This window comes from Callorhinus ursinus, unplaced genomic scaffold, assembly GCF_003265705.2.
Source record: "Callorhinus ursinus isolate GAN/ISIS: 27379988/994484 unplaced genomic scaffold, GSC_fseal_2.0 scaffold38, whole genome shotgun sequence".
Taxonomy (NCBI): Eukaryota; Metazoa; Chordata; class Mammalia; order Carnivora; family Otariidae; genus Callorhinus; species Callorhinus ursinus.
The window spans coordinates 673,778-692,718 of record NW_027397100.1 but is presented as its reverse complement, the minus strand read 5'-3'; the positions used below and the strand labels follow the sequence as shown (position 1 = coordinate 692,718).

Genomic DNA, 18,941 nt, shown 5'->3' with positions numbered 1-18,941 from the left:
GCTCAAAATCACCCACTGGTGATGGTGGGAGTGGGGAAGAGCGACACCCAAATTCTGGGCCTTCGGAAACACTTTGAGCACGCAGAGGTTGGAAGAGCTGGCCGGAGAAGGGGAAATAAATCCAGCAGAGATGAAAGCCGAGGTCCGCAGCTGCTGGGTCCATCAACTCTTTAAAAGCAACGTGAGGTTTTAGGGCAAGGAGTGAATTATGGCCGTTAGGACCAAGGACAAGACGGCTTTGATCTGAACGTGGGAGATATCTTAAGGGAAGCTGTGGCCTTTGCGTGCGTCATTCCCACATCCTCCTGGGGTATTTCAGATGGACCGCTTGGAATTTACAGGTCTGCGGAAAGAGCCTCACTGCTAATGGTAAACACTTGGAACGGGCAGCTTGGTGAGTAGAGGGGCGGAGTTGACATTCAGAGGGAATGAGCCCGGTGCCCCTGCAAAGGTACCTGAGAATAATGCACCATTTTACGAGGCTCTTTGCCCATCAGTCGGACAGATGGAGGATTTGTATCTTATGAGGCACTCGAGGGTTGCCGTGGGAGGTCATTTCGGTGAGCACTTGACCTCTCTATTTGAAAAAAGTATCAATTTGGAGAAGGTTGTCTTTACTGCCAGGAAACTTTAGACTAGAGCCCATACCATGGCTTTTTAGGGCCACCCTGTCACAAACCAGATGTTGGCCTCCGCTAGCCCCAGGGCGGGGCCCCAGCCTGCATCCGACTTCCCCTCATGACTGAGCCCTGGCTGCTGGGGAGCTAGGCAACCATCTGCCATTGGGGAATTAGACCCCTGTGCAGCCAGGCCAGCATTTGGGGTACACTGGGAGTGAATAGGGGGAGGAAAGGCATTTTCCGCTAGGCTAAGTCAGACACCCACTGAAACTATTAATAAACCCTCTGGTGGGGTGGGAATTCCCCAGCAGAATGGAGGGGGAGAACACTGAGGTGAAGAACAATGGACCCCCAGAGTCAGACAGCCCTGGGTTCAAATCCCAGCTGCACCACTTGCAGTCTCAGAGTTGTAAGCTGCAAGCTGCTTAACCTCTGTCTGTGAGCTTCAGCCTTTCACATCTTGCAAATCTTTGCTCAAATAAAGAGCCTTCTGTGACCAGCCACCAGTACCCGAGTTCCCTAGGTCCAACCAGTTTTACATGTTTATTCGTTTTCAGCCCCTCCCTGCTAGGATGTCAGCTCCCCGGAGGCGGTGTTTACCTTCTCTTGTCCATGGCTCTGTCCTTAGTGCTTAGGACAGACTGGCACATAGTAGGTGCTCAGTAAACAGAATGATTGATAAGGGATCACAGTAGAGCCTACTTGGTTCTGTTCTCCTTATTGTGTGGGGGATAAACTAGGATAACCAGGGGAAGGGACTTAGCGGAGTTCCTGACACAGCATGGGCTCAATAATCAGAAACAATTATCCAGGTCAGTTCGTTTGCTCTTTTAATGTATTCATTCAATATGTAGTTAGTGAACGTCTGTTACATGCCAGGTCCTGTGCTGGAAGCTGGAAATAGTGCCAAGAACAAGACAGACATTCTTTTTGTTTGTTTTGTTCAAAAATTTTTTTTCAGACAGCTGCTACATGCTGCTTACTTTTCTAGAAACCAGGCACAAAGCAGCCAACAGAGTCCCCACTCTCGTGAGCTGACGTCCTAGTGGGAATGAGATGAAGAGTAAATATGTTTCTAAACACATAGGGTGGCTTCAGGGGTGTGAATTCCAGCAACAGGAGACAGTCACAGCAGAGTGATGCGTAAGGCGTGGCCGGAGTGAGGGGACACTGGGAAGTGGGCATGCTCTAGAGTGGCCGGGAAAGGTCACAGCTGAGCAGAGACCTGGCTGACAAGAGGTAGCCAGCTGTGGGAGGGGTCAGGGCTTCCAGCTGTGGTGCCCAGTCTGACCGCATCAGCATCGCCTGGGAGAGTGTTAGAAATTCAGGTCTCACCCAGAACCTGCAGAATCTGCTTTCTAATGGGATCCCCCGGTAGTTGTAGGCGCGTTAGTGTTAGAGACTTGGGCTGTGAGCCGGTAGTGAGGGCAGAGGGACAAGTCAACGCAGACGTCCTAAAATGATGCCCTGGTGGCCAGGTGGCTGGAAGGAGGCAAAGCAGGCTGGCGGTGTTGATTTGCTAGGGCTGCTGTGACAGAAACACCACAAACTGGGTGGTTGAAAACGACAGGACTATATTCTCTTTACAGTCCTGGAAGCCCGAAGTCCAGACTCCAGGTGGCACCGGGCTTGGTTCCTTCTGGAGGCTCCGGGGCAGAATCAGTCCGTGGCCTCTCTCCCAGCTCCGGTGGTTGCCGGCAGTCCTTGGCTTGGAGGCCCATCACTGCCTGCAACTTTACTTGGCACTCTTCCCTCTGTGTCTGCCCCCACACTTCTCTCTTTGTAAGAGGACACCGGTCCCTGGATGAGGCCCCACCCTGATCCAGTATGACCTCATCTTAACTTGATGCCATCTGCAAAGACCCTATTTCCAAATAAGTCACATCCAAAGGGACTGGGGTGAGGATGTGAATATATCTTTTGTGGGGGATACAAACCAACCCATAATAGGGCTGAAAGATGGGGCTCAGTGAGGTCAGAGAAGAGGCAGGTCACAGCAGGCCTGTGGACCCCGTGAAGGGAAACCAAGGACGCCGTGACTGATCTGGAAAAGAGCTCTGGGAGGCTGTGAGGATAGCGGATTGAGCCAGAGTCGGGGCAGATGAAGGACAATCAGTGAGGAAGCTAGGCGGTTCCCAGGCAGAGAAATGGTAGAGGCGTGGGGGTGGTGGAGGTGGAGAAAGGGGGACAGACTTACAGAGTTTTCAGAGGCCCTATGCACAGAAATCCGTGACAGTATTTAGATGGCTGAGAGTAGGAGGGGCACCAAGGATGATGATTCAGTCATCCATCTGTTCTTGAGCAGACATTTTTTTTTTTTTTTTGCACATCTGGGCAGTGAAAACTGGGTGTGTTATCTCCCTGGGGAGGAGGGCAGTCATGAAAACGCCTGGTGCTCTCATGGTGGCCAAGTGGCTGCAGTACCTCCTGCCTCTTTACCATGCGGCACCTGGCAATGTCCTCTCATTCGGGTCTGCTTACTTGAGATGCACACCCCTTAAGCAGTCTTTGTCATCAGGGTAGCGTGATGCAGTGATTGGTCCAGGCTGCATCACATACTCCGTCCCTGCTGAATTTCCATCAGGGCGGTAAGGTATGTCTAACCTCAATGCCTTCCCTGGGCACTAGATCAGTGAAAATCTCTCTCCATCATGTGTAACTTGTCTCAGAAGCCCTGATCTTCATGGCTTACCACTCGGACAGTCCCTCCAGAGAAGATCCTTGGCAGTAAGAATAGTGCCCTTGGCCTTGGGATCCACTGTGACCCTCTGATCTGTTTCCGCCACACTGAGCGAAGTCACACGGTCAGTCCTTCCCCATGTTGTATCAGATTATGTCACTCCTCTGCTGAAAACTCTCCATGTGAGGCTTCCCACTGCAGTCAGAAATAATGCCAGTGCCTCCCGGTGACCTCCCCGCAACCAAGCCCCACATGATTCCACCCCTGAAGACCTCTCTGACCTCGTGACACATACCGCACCCCCATCTCTCCATTTCACACACACCGGCCTTCTTTGCATTCCTCACACCTGGGGGCCTTTGCACTTTGCTGTTACCCCCAACCTGAACTGCTCTTTCCCCAGATCTCTCTGTGGCTGCTTCCTTCCCGTCCATTTAGCTTCTGCTCAGTTGCCACCTCCTCTAAGAAGCCCTCCAAATCTATCAATCCTCTGCATAACTGCCACGAACAAATAGCGACGTTTAGTCTGGAGTGTGCTCACGATTGCCACTTGCCTTTTCCCAGCTGGCACTGCGAGTTGGCTCTCTTTCCAGCCCGGCCCATGTGGATCCACATGTGGTTGCCTTTCCTCGGTGGTATTGTTGCCCTTCTTGGCCCTTCTCCCCATCTCTGCCCGACATCACTCCTCCTCAGGCGGCAGGGATGCAGTGACAGGGCAGCCTGTCTGAAATGGCATTCTCAGGAATGCGGATTGTTTTATTGCCAGTTAAATACGCTTTACACTACCTGTGAATGAGGCCATTGTGACATTTAGCAACTGATTTGATTAAACACAGATGTGGGCTGGACTCCACGTGCAGCCGAGATGCAAGAGGACAGGGTCCGGGTGCATATTTGGATTTTTTTTAAGATGGCAAAATAGACTAGATGACTCAGAGCCAGCAAAACGGATATGGATGCCTCCCTCCCTGGCATGTGGACCATGCATCCCTGTTGGTCTTAGAGCTGCAAGCTCAATCTGCCATCTCCCCAAATCCTTTGTCTTCATCTGGAATCTTCTGTTTGGCCTTACCCAAATTGTTGTTGTGGTTTTTTTTTTTTTAACCTTCCTCGGGTGTTTTTATTCTCACAGATATTTTTTAAAAATGGTGGACTGATGGAATACTAGCGAGCATTGTTGACATCTTGATGGTGATTATTAACACACAAAGAATAATAATCCCAGCTACCATTTATGGAACATTTACTCTGTAAATGGGCTCTGCCTTGTATATGCCATATCTTACAGAATCCTCATAATAAACCAAATAAATAAACTGTTTAGTTCCATTTTACAGCTGGAGAAACTGAAGCTTAGCACTTTCAACCAGTGTCCCTAGTCACAGGGCAAATAATCAATTATGCATGGATTCTCTGTTGTCTCCCTCCGCCCCCAGGCCCCATGATCCAAGACAGGACCTAGCTCTTTCTCCAAACAGAAATCGCAGCACACACTAGCTAGTCGGCAAATATTTATTGAACAAATGAGTGACTGCCTGGATGAACATAGTAGGTCAAGGGCAGGGCCAGAGCTTGTCAGGTCAAGCCAGGGCTTTGCCTTCATCGCTTGGTATTCTGGCAAAGAAAAGAAGCAGAGCCATCAACCTGGGGAGACCTGTGACTTGTCCCTTTCTGGACCCTGGGCCGCGGCTGGGGTACTTGACTGGGTCGGGCTCACTTCTCTCTACCTACTCGTGGCTTTTCCATTTTACGCATTACGTGCAGGTAACTTTTTATATCAACCCCCGGTTACACAGCCAGGTCTTTTCACTTGCTGTCCTGGTGTGTTTTCGACAATTTTAAACACTGGCATCAGTAAGATGAACAAGTACTTGTTTTTGAGTTCACTGTGGACCCGGGACAGTAGGTCCCTTGGCTGTGGGGAAAGAAGTCGTAAAGTGGATTCCAAAGCAAGAAACATCGATGAGGGGCTGCTTTTCACTGGGATTATCTGTGAGGCTTTCTTTGCACTGTTGGGGGTGACACGTCAAGCCTGTGGTGACAGGGACATCAGGTTGGCTGGAGAACCGAGGCAGGCAGTGACCTGTGTGATTTCCCACAGCGCTGAGAAGGCAGGGCCGCACGTTGGCTGGGCGCCGGGGCTTCGGGGTCAAGCCGACCCGGGCTTGAACCCTGCTCTGCCATTTCGTACTAGGACAGACTTCCTAGGGTTGTGGTCTAGATGAAGCAAGATACTGCTTGTACAATGACTAGCCCTGGGAAAGGAAGTGCTTAGTAAATGGAGGCCATTATTATTATTTTTTTATCATTCGTCTAAGCACTAATGCCAGTAACGAAGAGGTTTCCAAGGGCTTGGGTTCAGTTAAAGGTGAGCCTAGCCCAAGAAGAGGAGGAGAGGTTTTCATGGTGACTGTCTCCATCTCCTTGGAAAGCAGAGGGAATCCAGAAGGCAACAAGCCCAAGAAGGATGTGCAGAGTCACCGGTTATAAGAGAAACATGAATTAAAGATAACAAGGCAGATATCATATTAGTCCTATTAGGATAGCAATACTTAACAAGGGGGGGGGTTAGCCAGCCGTTGGTGAGGATGCAGGGATGGGGGACCATCAGCACTGCTGGGGGGAGCATGCACTTGCAGCCAGGAGCTCTCACCTGGCCCTTAGGGAGACCAGGTCTTAGGACTTTGGGACCCAACTGTCCCACTCCTAGGCATACATCCCAAGGAGACTCACAGGCCCACAGGGGACGGTCCAAGGGTGTTCGTGCTGTGGTGGGTGGACACGGAGGTGTCCCAGGTACTGTCCCAGAGGAGGAGCAGGAGATACCAAGAACACACACAAGGGAGGGCTGAGCAGTTGCTAGGACAACAGGGGAGCGGTGCCTCTAGCAATGTGGACGGAGCCCAAGGACTTAGTGGTGGGCAAAAAAACAGAGGAACCATGTGGAAGATAACGAAACGGGACAAACAGGATGTACCCACAGCCACATAGACGGGTCTTAAGAACTTCCTGATGAGTGAAAAAAACAAAAAATCCTAGGAAATGTAACAAACAGAATTCACAAAAATGATGTACCTGCCCACCAAGCACTGGTGAACTTGTGCAGGAACCCATAGAGACGGTAGGATACGCCGGAGACATGCTAGAATTATTGCCTATGAAGTGACAGGGAATGAAAGGAAACACATTTTTTAACCAACTGAGCCACCCAGGCACCCAGAAATGCATTTTTTAAAAAGAGAGGTCTTGGGTGTACTAGTGAGGAAAATGTGCCATGAACTTGAATTCACTCGACAGTTAGTACCCAGCATTTTGCAGGATGACAAAAGGGATGGGCTGATGCCTGCGACTGTCCACACAGGCTCCCTGACATTGGTGGAGGCACAATTCCAGGGACATAAAGAATCCCTCTGTGTCTTCTATAGAAGGTGTAAATCTCGATCTGTAAGCTCAAGGGAGTAAAAAGAGGATCTGACTTTATTTTCAGCCTTTCAACATGATTTCTACTTTGAGCTACCGTTCCCCTAGGCCGGTGGGAAAGTTTCACTGTAGTCTTTCAAGGCTTTCCCCAAATTCTCCAGAATTTTGGCCATGGTTCTGGCATCTTATCCCAAGCTAGTGTGTTATAGTGTCAGGGGCTCATCATCCTCCCTCACTGAGACCCAGGCTGCTGCCGACTTGTCCACCCTCTCCATCTGTGAGGCTCCCTCCCATCTGGGGCTCTTCATCACCGTGTCTTTGCCACACTGTGGGCTCAGGAATGTTTCATTGTTCTGTCTTCCTAGACCAGAGGTCACAAACTGGAAACCCACAGGCCACATCCCCTGCAAATTTGTTTTTGTTTGTTTTGGGTTTTTTTTTTTTTTGGTCCCAACTAATTTATATTTGTTTCCTACATATAAACATTGGGAAATTTCCATATATAAACCCAGATTTTTCACTTCTTTGGAAAAATCAGAAGCCCTGGCTACATTAGATCACACTTCTAGGGGACCGAGGTCAGTTGGAGCTGAGCAGCATTGTATCAGTCAGGAATGCTTTGGGCAGCTAGTAACAAAAAGCCCAACTAATGTTGGCTTAACCCATAATAACATTTATTGTGTATTGAGCAAGAAGTCTGACCCTAAGATTGCTTTGGCAGCGCATCTATATCTTCAAGGACCAGGTTCTTTTTGTCCTTCCACTCCTTCAACCTCAGCGTGTGGGCCTTTTGCTTTTATGTTTGTAGCCTCGTGTCCCAAGATGGCTGCTGTAACTCCAGGCATTACATCTTTACATAACCCAGGGGAGGAACTGGCAGGGGAACAAAAGAAAAGTCTTTCCCAGAAGCCCCTTGGCCGAAACTAGATTACATAGCCATCCCAGGACTGCAAGGGAAACTGGGAAAGCAAGGAAAGTAACAGGCAAGGAGAAAGGAACTGGGAATGCCTGTGGGGAGCCAGACTGTGCATTCCAGGGGCACCTGGGTGGCTCAGTCAGTGTAGCGTGAGACTCTTGATCTTGGGGTTGTAAGTTCGAGCCCCACGTCCGGTGTAGAGATTAGTTAAAAATAAAATCTTTAAAAACAAAACAAAACAAAAAACTACGTGTTCCAGTTTGCCACAGTCCCCACCACGCCCTATCGTTTCCCAACACTGACACCGTGTGTCAGTTGCCATTTACCATCGTGGCTGCACCAGCTCCTTCCCTCACCTCCTTCCCTCACCTCCTTTTCCTGTTGGGCCTGGAAGGTTCTGAGGGCTGCCCATCTCAGACTCAGCACACACAGCCCCTTCCCATGGAGGGGAGGCTTGCTGCTTTCTCAGCACCTATGTGTGGGCACAGAAAATTCCTCTGCCCCAGGACCCCCTGCTCATTCTCTTTTTCTTTCTGTGCCCACCCCCTTGCCTTCCCTCTTGCCCTACCCCATTCCTTTAGCCAGAAGAATCACCCATCCTCCCAAGAGAATCCTTCTTCCTTCATATTTCTCAAGCCATTTTGCCTACATCATTCTAATTCTTAGTTGGCGCACCAACTGGGGCCAGTCCACAAACTCACTGGCCTGTGATAACATAAGTACAGAACTGAGAGTAAGAGAGAGAAACTTTCCCAGCAGTTAAAAGACTAAATTCTGCCCCAGCCACCAGGCACGCAATCCGCAGCTCATCTCAGCACAGGATGTAGGGCCATTTGGGGGTTGTGGTATCACGTGGTGAATTACATGCGGCATGAGTTGTATGCTGGTTATGCAACCATATCTTTGTTAAACACTGGTCCTTCCCTGACAGTTCGAGAAGCATTAGCCTGCAACTCAAATCCTCCCACACTCCAGGGCTTAAACTTTAGAACACAAGAGCTGGGATAACTCATTTCTGCTAATTCTTCTGCCCACCTGTGCAGGACCCAGGACCCTGATGGGACTGGAAGGAGAAGCCCCAGTTGCCCTGACATGCTTGCCTTCCTTCCCTCATCCCAGAATGGCTTGCCACCTCTCACTTGTGGTTGTGTGGTGAGGAGTAGCAGGTGGAGGAAGGAAGAGTGAAAGCAGATTGTCCCCCTCGGAGCACCGTGGGAGCGCTTTCCTTGCAGGGAAGTTGGGGAGAAGTATCCAGAAAGTGCACACCTCTCAGCGCGTTCCCTAGTATCTCTCCATTAAACACCTCCGTATCGATATGATGCCCAGTTGTCTCATCTGCCGTGAAAAATCCTGCTGGCACATTGGGCTCCGGGTTCTCGGGGAGTTCTCCAGAATCCGGGCGGGCGCCGCCGCTTTTGCACAGTTACCTCCGTGGTGGGGCTGACTGGAGGGCTCAGCAGAGAGGGCTCAGCATCGTGGGCAGTACCAGTGCAGTCAACAGGTTTGCTTCCCAGTTTACATGGAGTGCATCCCCCAGGGCCCTGGGCCTGCTGACAGCAGTAATAAAGGAGGATGGATCTTTGCGCGCTGACAGCGGTTCAAAGATCCCAAATGCCACCTGCATTGTACGTGGCCCCTGCACATGAGAGCTGCTTGGTGATCTCGGAAAGTGGCCCACCGTTGCCCGGGGGAGAGCCGGACCCAGCTTGTCTCTCCCAGCCCCCCATTCCAAAGAGCCTTCTGCAGGGAATCTCGCAGCCTGGTTAGATGAAGCCATGATACTTCCAAAAAGGGAAAGAAGATGGGAAAGGAACGTGAGGTCGGTGTCGAAGGGGTAGGGGACAGGCATGGTTCCCTGAACTCGGGGTGGGCACAAGGAATCCCAGAGATGCAGATGTCACCTCTTCTCTCAAAGCCCAAGGAGCTTCCAGGACTGTGGCAGAGGGAAGGGTCCTGAATTCTCTGGGCATTCCCATTCTCCTCCTTTGCGCTTGCCTGGGAGACCAGCTGTGGGATGGGGCTGGGAGGCAGCGGAAGCAGAAACTTTGTTTTGTTTTCAATGGAGCTCCAATTCACATAACAGTAACCATTTTATTTTTTTTTAAGATTTTATTTATTTATTTGACAGAGAGATAGAGAACACAAGTAGGCAGAGAAGCAGGCAGAGGGAGAGGGAGAAGCAGGCTGCCCGCAGAGCAGGGAGCCCGATGTGGGACTCGATCCCAGGACCCTGGGATCATGACCTGAGCCGAAGGCAGCCGCTTAACTGACTGAGCCTCCCAGGTGCCCAACAGTAACCATTTTAGAGTACACGGTTCTTCACAGTGTTGTGCGACCACCACCTCTATCGAGTTCCAAGACATTCTTATCACCCCAAAAGGAAACCCCATCACCCATGAGGCTGTCACTGCCAATTCGCCCCTGCCGCCAGCTCCCAGCATCACTAGTCTTCTTCGGTCTCCGTGGATTGGTCTGTTTCGAACATCTCATACAAAGGCAAATCAGACAGCATGTGGTCTTTGACATCTAACATTTTCCACTTAAAATGTTTCTGACATTCATCCACGCTGTAGCGTGCGTCAGGACTCCATTCCTTTTTACAGCTGAATAATGTCCCATCGTATGCATTTGCCACATTCCGTTTACCCATTTATCAGCCCATGGACGTCAGGCGTGGTCTGCCTTTTGGCTGTTGTGAATAGTGCTGCTAGGAACATTTGTGTACAGGTTTCTGTCTGAACATCTGTTTTCAACTCTTTGGGGTGTGTACCCGGGAGGGGGATTGCTGGGTCACATGGTAATTCTGTGTGTGCCTTTGTGAGGCATCTGCAAACTCCCTTCCACAGTGGCTGCACATCCTACACTCCTACCTGCAGTGCGCAAGGTTTCCAGTTTCTCCACATCCTCACCAACGCTTGTTATTTTCCATTTTGTGGGGGTTTTTTTGTTTTGTTTTTTAATGGCCGACCTAGTAGACATGTAAGAGTAGATGTCCAGCAGCTCAGACACTGTTGGACAAGCCAGGGAACGTTCCAGCACTGAGCTTCTGTAAACTACATAAGGAAGGTGGACAGCTGTGTTGAACAAGTCACTGTGCATAACAGCGCGCGATGGGGTTGAGGGGGGCATCTTTACTTGGCACCGAGGCCTGCCTCCAGATGCTGGATCACCCAGGATTTCACATGTTCACTGAGGTGAAGGACCAGGGGTTTTTCCTTCATTTATTGTAAAATACAATAAAAATGAATCTCTAGAACTTGCATTCTGATTGGGGGCAATATCACCCAAAGGGAGCAAAAAATGGTTCTCAGAGTAGGGACGAAAACATGTTACTCTTTTTGTGTGAAGCACAAGTATACATAAATACCTAAACAGATACGCAATTATCTATAATATTAGAATTTCACAGGAGAAGGGGTAAGTAGAGGAAAAATATCAAAAAGGATGGGGCAATCATGAAAAAAAAAGATGGAAAAACAATGAATTTTTTTTAACTTTTTTTTTTGAGATTTTATTTATTTGACAGAGAGAGAGAGCACAAGTTGGGGGAGCAGCAGGCAGAGGGAGGGGGAGAAGCAGGCTCCCCGCTGAGCAGGGAGCCTGACGAGGTGCTCCATCCCAGGACACTGAGATCATGACCTGAGCTGAAGGCAGACGCTTAACCGACTGAGGCACCCAGGCGCCCCAACAATGAAAATTTTTAAGACACACTAATTACAAGTCCTGATTTTTAGTATCAGATTCAGCAGACAAGAGACATTCCTACACACCATCTCCCGATTTCTATACTCATGTCATTGAGAACAGTTTGCGGGCAGGCTCCAGCCCACAGTCCACACAGGTCAGTAGTGCTGTGTAATGCATCACTGCATTGGATCTGGGGAATTATCTTAACTCTTCGTGTATCTGTCCACTTGATTGTGTTCTGTCTCCTCCCTGAATGTGAGCATCAACCCCTCACTGCCGTATCCTCAACAATGCCTGACGTGATGATACATTTCACTAGGAAATGTATTGCCAAAGAAGTGGATAAATACCCACTTGAAAATTGTTTTGCTGATATGGTGGTTCTGGTCTGCCAATGTGGCAGGGGTCCCAGCCGTGTGACCCAAGATGACCATATTTCACAGGGAAAGGGAGGCTTCACCCTTGCCCTGTAAGGGCATACTCAGGAAATTGCACACATGAGCTTATTACCCTCCCCTTGACTAGACCTCATCACACGGCCACACCCTCCACAAGGGAAGCTGGGGGAAATAGTGTTTATTCTAATCAGGCATGTGCCCAGCTTAAAAGCAGAGATTCTTTTGACACGAGACAGAAGGGGTGAATGGATATTGGGGGACCCCTAGCAGGACCTGCACCTTCACCTTAAGAGAGGACTTCTTCCTCATCTTGCCCTTGCCTTCCCCAGCCCTCCTGTGGGCACTCCCCCAGCCGGATGGAGGCAAGAAGTTGGTGTTCAACATTCCAGCTCAAGGCGGTCCATTTCGAAAACCCTCCAGAGACCACATGTTGTGGCACAAGATATCTGGGGCCACGTGCCCCCATCCTCCCGGGTCCTCAGGCATGGGATGGCTGTCTCCCTGCAGGGGCCTGGGACTGCCCTCGGCACACTGCAGTTTGTTCAGCTGTCCGTTCTTCGGATGCCCCTGGGTCACAGAACGAAAACAAACAAGAGGCTCTTTGGGAGAAAGAATACCAAGGGACCAGACTGCGGCCTGTTTGTTTTTAAACCTGTCCAAAGTTGTCATTCAGAAGGTTGACACAAAAGAAAAGAGAAATCAGAACAGAAAACCCTGTGGCCAAGACTCTTCAGAGGGCAGGTATGTTTCTAAGCTTTAGCAGGTAGGGTCACCATGGTAACTATGGCCCCAAAAATGATCTAGAATGGAACAGGCTGGCCTAGACCTTCTGTGGACCTGTCCGAACAGGCCACTGAGGACAGAATGGGATCTCAGCGTGCCACACTATTGTGGACAAATTCTGTGGGTTCTGGTCCTTGGATAAGCCTCCCTGTGTTGGAGATCAGGTGAGGATGCCCAGGTGTGGCCATGTTCCCGGTCCTTCCTCTCTTCACCTGGCTGGCTCCAACTCATCCTTCAGAGATTAGTTTAGGTGTCACTTCTTCCGGAAAGCCTTCCCTGGCCCTACCTCTCCCCAGCAGGCATTACAGAACCCGTCTGGGTGCCCAGCACAGAATCCTTCTCACCCCTGGATATGGGTATGGTTCATTTTGTAGATTTGACTTTGGAGCCATTTCAATATTTTTAGATAATTATAAAACACATTTGAAAACTCCTAAAATTTGATAGCAAACTTTTATAGACCTAACTGCATATTGAGTTGGTTGGCATAACCATACAGAAAGGAGACTTTATTTACCCATATTTTTACTTTTTTCTTTTTTCTTTCTGCCTCCTGATGTTCCAAGAGTCCTTTTTAAAATTTCCTGTCTGTGTTGGGCGCCTGGGTGGCTCGGTCGTTAGGCGTCTGCCTTCGGCTCAGGTCATGATCCCAGCGTCCTGGGATCAAGTCCCACATCGGGCTCCCTGCTCAGCAGGAAGCCTGCTTCTCCCCCTCCCACTCCTCCTGCTTGTGTTCCCTCTCTCGCTATCTCTCTCTCTCTCTCTGTTGAAAAATAAATAAAATCTTTAAAAAAAATAAAATTTCCTGTCTGTGTCAAGAACTTCCTGTTCTCATCTTTTCAGAGTATGTCTGCTGTGACAGATTTTCTTAGTTTTTCATTTGAGAATGTCTTGATTTTCCCTTCATTCCTGAAGGATATTTTCTCAGGATGTAGGATTCTGGGTTGAAAAACGTGTCACTTCCTTCTGGCCAAGAGAAATCAACGAGCTTATTCTCAAGTTGATATGTAAATGCTAAGTTTATACATAGAAGCCAAAACAATCTTGAAAAAGAAGAACAAAAGGAAAACTTATGCTGCCTGATTTCAGAACTTAGAGTAATCGGGTCAGGATGGAATTGGTATGGGCTAGATCCATCGGTGGAACAGAGTCCAGAAATAAACTCTCACATTGTCACTTAATTTTTGGCAAAGGTGCCAAGTAATTCAGTGAGGGAAAGAATAAACTTTTTATAGGGGTGCTGGAACAGTTGGATATCCATGTGCAAAAGATTCATTTAGACCCTTACCTCATACCATACACACAAAATTAACTTAGATCATAGAGCTAAAACTATAAAATTTCTGGAAGAAAACATAGGAAAGAATCTGACCTTGGGTTAATCAGTGAAAGCAAGATCCATAAGGAGGATATTGATTAAAAAAAAAAAACAAAAAAAAAAAAACCTTCTGCTCTTCAAAAGACACCATAAAGTAAATGAAAGGACAAGCTACCAACTTGGGGGTAATATCTGCACATCGTGTATCTGATAAAGGACTTGTGTCCAGAGTATATAAGAAACTCTTACAACTAAATTTTAAGAGGACATACCTAACTTTCTTTTTAATGGGCCAAAGATTTGAATAGATATTCATCTAAAAAGATATATGAATGGCTGATAAGCACATAAAAAGATGCCCGACATGGTTAATCATTGGACAAACACTACCTAAAACCACAAGGAAATACCACTGCATACCTACTAGAGTGGCTATGATCAAAAAGACTGAAAATGCCAAGTGCTGAAGAAGCTAGAAATCTCATACGCTGCTAGTAGGTTTGTGAAATGGTACAGTCACTTGGAAGACACTTTGGCCATGTCTTTGAAAAGTAAAACATACTCAAAAAAGAAAAGAAAAGAAAAGAAAAAGGAACGAAAACATATATCCACACAAGGACTCATATGCAAATGTTTAGAGCCTGTTTATCTGGAATAGCCCCAAATTGGATGTGGTACATTTACACACACAGTACTATCCAGCAATGAAAAGAATGAACTGCTGACCCACACTACGACACGGAATAGCTACTGCAGCCTTATGTGGAGGGAAGGCCAGATACAAGTACATATCGCCTGATCCCATTTCTGTGAAATTTCTAGAAAAGGCAAAACTCTAGAATCAGCGGTGGGTCAGCTGCCTGATGCCGGGGATGGGGGCGGGGGTTGACGGCAGAGGGGCAACAGGGAACTTTGGGGGGTGATGGAAATGTTCTAAAACTGCATTGTGGTAACGGGTGCACAGTTATACCGATTTACTTTAAAAATCATCCAACTGATCCCAGTGGAGGAATGTTATAGTATATAAGTTATAACCCCCAAAAGAACAGTTTGTAAAGCAGCAACGACAGCAGCATAGAGAGGTGTTGAAAACTCAAGTCAGACTGCCTGGTTCCAGCCCCAGCGGTGGTCACCCACTCTCTGTGCTGCCTTGGGCACGTCACTTCACTTCTCCAGGCCTCAGTTTGTCCAGGAAGAGCTCAGAATGGCACCCGACACACACAAGCTCACCATGGCTATTCCTGTGGCCACCCTCTTCCCTCTCTGGGCGCCTGCCTCATTGGCCTTTCCTCTCTTTCTCTAACCTGCCAAGCGAATCCCTGCTTTAGGATCTGTGTGCTCAGTGAGTGAACACTCCTCCCCCAGGTTATGTCCATCACTGGCACATCTCAGCTCCAGTGTCACCTCAGAGAGGCCTTGCCTGACCACCCTGTTTTCAGTGACACCCCATTCACCACTCACTTATTCATTCAGTAACTTGCATTTACTAGTAGTGATAGTAGAAGTTACCATTTTTATTCCCATTTTATAGATGGGGCAACTGATGCTCAGAGGGCAAAAGTCCTTTTGTGCATTTATTCAGTTTGCCACCGTTCAGTTTATTCATTTACCACCTTGCACCCCTTAGAATGGCTACTGACAAAGAAAGAAAAGGAAGGAAGGGAGGGAGGAAGGAAGGAAAAAGTGTTGATGAGGATGTGGAGAATTTGGAACCCTGTGCACTGTTGGTGGGAGTATAAAATGATGGAACGCTATAGACAAAAGTAGGTGGTTCCTCAAAAAATTAAAAATCAAATTATCATATCCAGTTCTTGGGTATCTACCCAAAAGAATTGAAAGCAGGGTCTGAAAGAGGCATTTTTACCCCCATGTTCATAGCAGCATTATTCATGATAGCCAAAAAATGGAAGCAATCCAAGTGTCCACCGACAGATGAATGGCTAAACAAAATGGTATATGGTACAATGGAATGTCATTCTAGCACCTGCCACACCGTGGACGAACCTTGAAGACGTGATGCTAAATGAAATAAGCCAGTCACAAAAGCACAAATGCTACATGATTCCACTTACGTGCCGTTCCTAGAGCGGTCACAGTCGTGGAGAAGGTAGAATGGTGGGGGCCAGGGGCTGAGGGAGGGGAGGAGTGGGGAGTTAGTATTTAATGGGGACACAGTCCTAGTTTTGCAAGGTGAAATGAGTTCTGGGCATGGATGGTCGTGAAGGTCGCACAACAATGTGAATGTAGCACATGCCACTCAGCTGTACACTTAGGAATAGTTAAAATGGTAAACTTTATGTCATGTACACTTACCACAATTTTTTAAATAGATATTTTTTGTAAACCTAATTATTGAGAGCCAGAATCTGTATTGCATGCACTGTCTCATTTATTGCTCACCATAATCCTTTGAAGGAGGAGTTACTTTTTATTCAATAATTGACAGAACTGAGCATCAGAGAGATTTGGTAACTTGCTGAGGTCACAGGTTCCATCCCCATCTGTCAGCCCTCAAAGAGCGCACCTGTCTGCCACATTTTTCTCCTCCACGTCCCTCTCTGACTGTAAGAAACCTCATCTGTACCCGTTCCTCCTTCCTGCAGGCACGGCGGGGATCTACCAAGGAGCAAATGGCCTGACCAACGCAGCCGGATTTGGAAGTGTGCACCAGGTAGACGTCGCTCCCCACCACTTGTATTCCCTTTCCTTAAACAGCCCCCTTAAATCAGGGCACCCTGAGAATCCACTCCCACCCACAACCCCCACCACAAGTGCAGTCTCTTATTCCCTGGGTTTAGATACCGCAGGAGTCAGATTGTGCAAAAGGCCATCTGAAAGATACAGAGTAGAGACAGAGAAATTGGAATCACTGGTGGATTTCCAAGATGATGTAGGCGATATTCCGTCTTGACCTGAGCCCGAGATGCCCAGTGACTGTTGAATCTAGAATGTATGAATGCAAATGCATATGTTCTCTTGACCTTCTCAAGCATGAGAATCCATCATCTTTACTTCTGCATTCCAGTGCCAAGTGCCCAGCACACAGTGGGGGCTTTATAAATGCTTGTTAAATCACACCGGGTCAACCCTGTGAAGATGAACACTGGCCAGTAGTTTGATTGTCTTGTTTTCACTTAGAGATTAAATTCAGAATGAGAGTGGGAACTCTGTCCTATTTGTGCACCTCTTCTATTAAGTCTAGAATTATTTCAGAACAAAAGGTTAACATGCTTTCAGGCTAGCCTTAAGACAAAACTACAGAGTAGGCTGGCTTTATGGAATATTTAACATTTAAATATGAGGAATGCACTATTTCTTCTTCAGTGAGCTGGAGAATCTAAATGATTTAAACCTTGAAAGATTGGGAGATGGTGTCTGTATTTCTGTATTATTTCCAGTCTGCCCGTTTCACCAAGAGGAGCTTGTCAAAAACGGAGATTCTCTCAATGCCACCTCCAGAAATTCCGATTCTGTAGGGCTGGGGTGGGGTCCAGGAAGCTGAACTTCCCGTAAGTTTTCACAGGGTTGAGAAGCATCAGTTTATGGTGATGGTGGGGCAGAATATTTGAAACGATTTGTTCGGAATATTTGAAACAATGGTGTGGGAGAGCTGGAATATCTGGCTGGTTTAAGCAAAGCTTGATCAAAAGGGGATTGGCATTCTTTGATTTGATCTCTGAGACTTCCTCATAGAAGATTCTGGATCTCTAATGCTGTATATAGGTGCTGCTGTATCTGTATGCCTCGTGCACTTAAAATGTCACCTAGTCTCCTGGTATGTGTGTATGTGGTCCTTATCACTCATTCATTGGTTTATTGATTTATCTAGTATTTATTGAGCTCCCCTGTGTGCCCGGCACTGTTCCAGGTGCTAGGGATATAACAGCAATCAAGACAGACACTGACAGAGCCACACCCACATCCCTCAGGGGGCACCTGCTGACCTCTGCATCCCAGGGCTCGAGGGTGTTCCCTAGGACCAGAGCACAGGGCAGGAGGGAAGTGCCAGGGAATGAAGACCACTGGGAGCAGCTCTCAAAAAAAACCTGGCTGGAGTTGGTGGATGAACAGCCCAGCTCTCTTGCCCCTGGGAGAGATCATTCTGAGGGTGTGTTTTATAACATCCCAGTGTTTTCCAGGGGAGTTCCCTCCAGTGCCCACTTAAAAGCCCCCAGATCAGCTGCTTTTCCTTCTTCCCTTTCCTGTCTCACTTCCCCATTCCTGCAACTGGTGTCTCGTTCACCTCCCAAATACTTGCACTTGCATCCTTGTCTTGGGGTCTGCATCTGGGGCAAGTCCCTGCCCTCATGGAGCTTTTATTCTAGTGGGAGAAACGGAGACAGACACAGGAGACCCACCCCATGAGGCCCCATGCCACTGTCAGCCTGTGACTGGGCGGACGGAAGGCCCATGGCCAGACAGGCTTCCTCACTCAGCGCCTTGTGTGTGTCTCCCTTTCCAGGACTATCCTTCCTACCCTGGCTTCCCTCAGAGCCAGTATTCCCAGTATTACAGCTCATCCTACAGCCCTCCTTACGTCTCGGCCAGCAGCATCTGCCCTTCTCCCCTCTCCACATCCACCTATGTCCTCCAGGAGGCATCTCACAGCATCCCCAACCAGAGTTCTGAGTTGCTTGGCGGTAAGTACAGTCGCTCTCCTGTGGTTATTGGTGGCTGTAATCTGAGCTCTCATAGGAGGGATGGGCTGAACGTGGGTCCCAGTTGTAATGAACTGGTCACCCAAGAGCTAAATCCAGTCCTCGTATATATTTTGTTGGCCTTTCTGTGTGTGTGTGTGTGTGTGTGTGTGTGTGTGTGTCTTTAATTGTACCCATGTTTAAAATTTTTACCTAAAAATTCTAATTTATGCTTTCCCTTGAAAGTAGATCTGGTCTTCTCTTGAAAGCAAATCTGGACCTGGTCACTTAGGTCTACCTTCCTAAGTGACGACTCTTGGCTGGCTGAGTAATATCTGCCCCATTCAGACAGGGCACACACAATTGCACATCTGGCCAATGTACTTCAGGTTCATTACCTGCCTGGCCCATGTGGACACTGGAGTTGGTGAGCCCTAGTCCTCAAAGAAGGGAAACTAGTATTTGTTGCCCATCTGCAATGT

General features: G+C 48.2%; 1 protein-coding gene across 4 annotated transcripts in view; it reads left to right on the top strand.

Annotated features, from left to right (window-relative positions):
- EYA2 (EYA transcriptional coactivator and phosphatase 2) overlaps positions 1 to 18,941 on the top strand; it is a 267,975-nt gene that overhangs the window by 142,099 nt on the left and 106,935 nt on the right. For all 4 annotated transcript variants that reach the window (XM_073880319.1, XM_025875419.2, XM_073880317.1 and 1 more), the window contains exons 6-7: positions 16,426 to 16,493; positions 18,285 to 18,462. In XM_073880319.1, the coding sequence (XP_073736420.1) occupies positions 16,426 to 16,493; positions 18,285 to 18,462 (246 nt within the window). The remainder of the gene's footprint in view (positions 1 to 16,425; positions 16,494 to 18,284; positions 18,463 to 18,941) is intronic.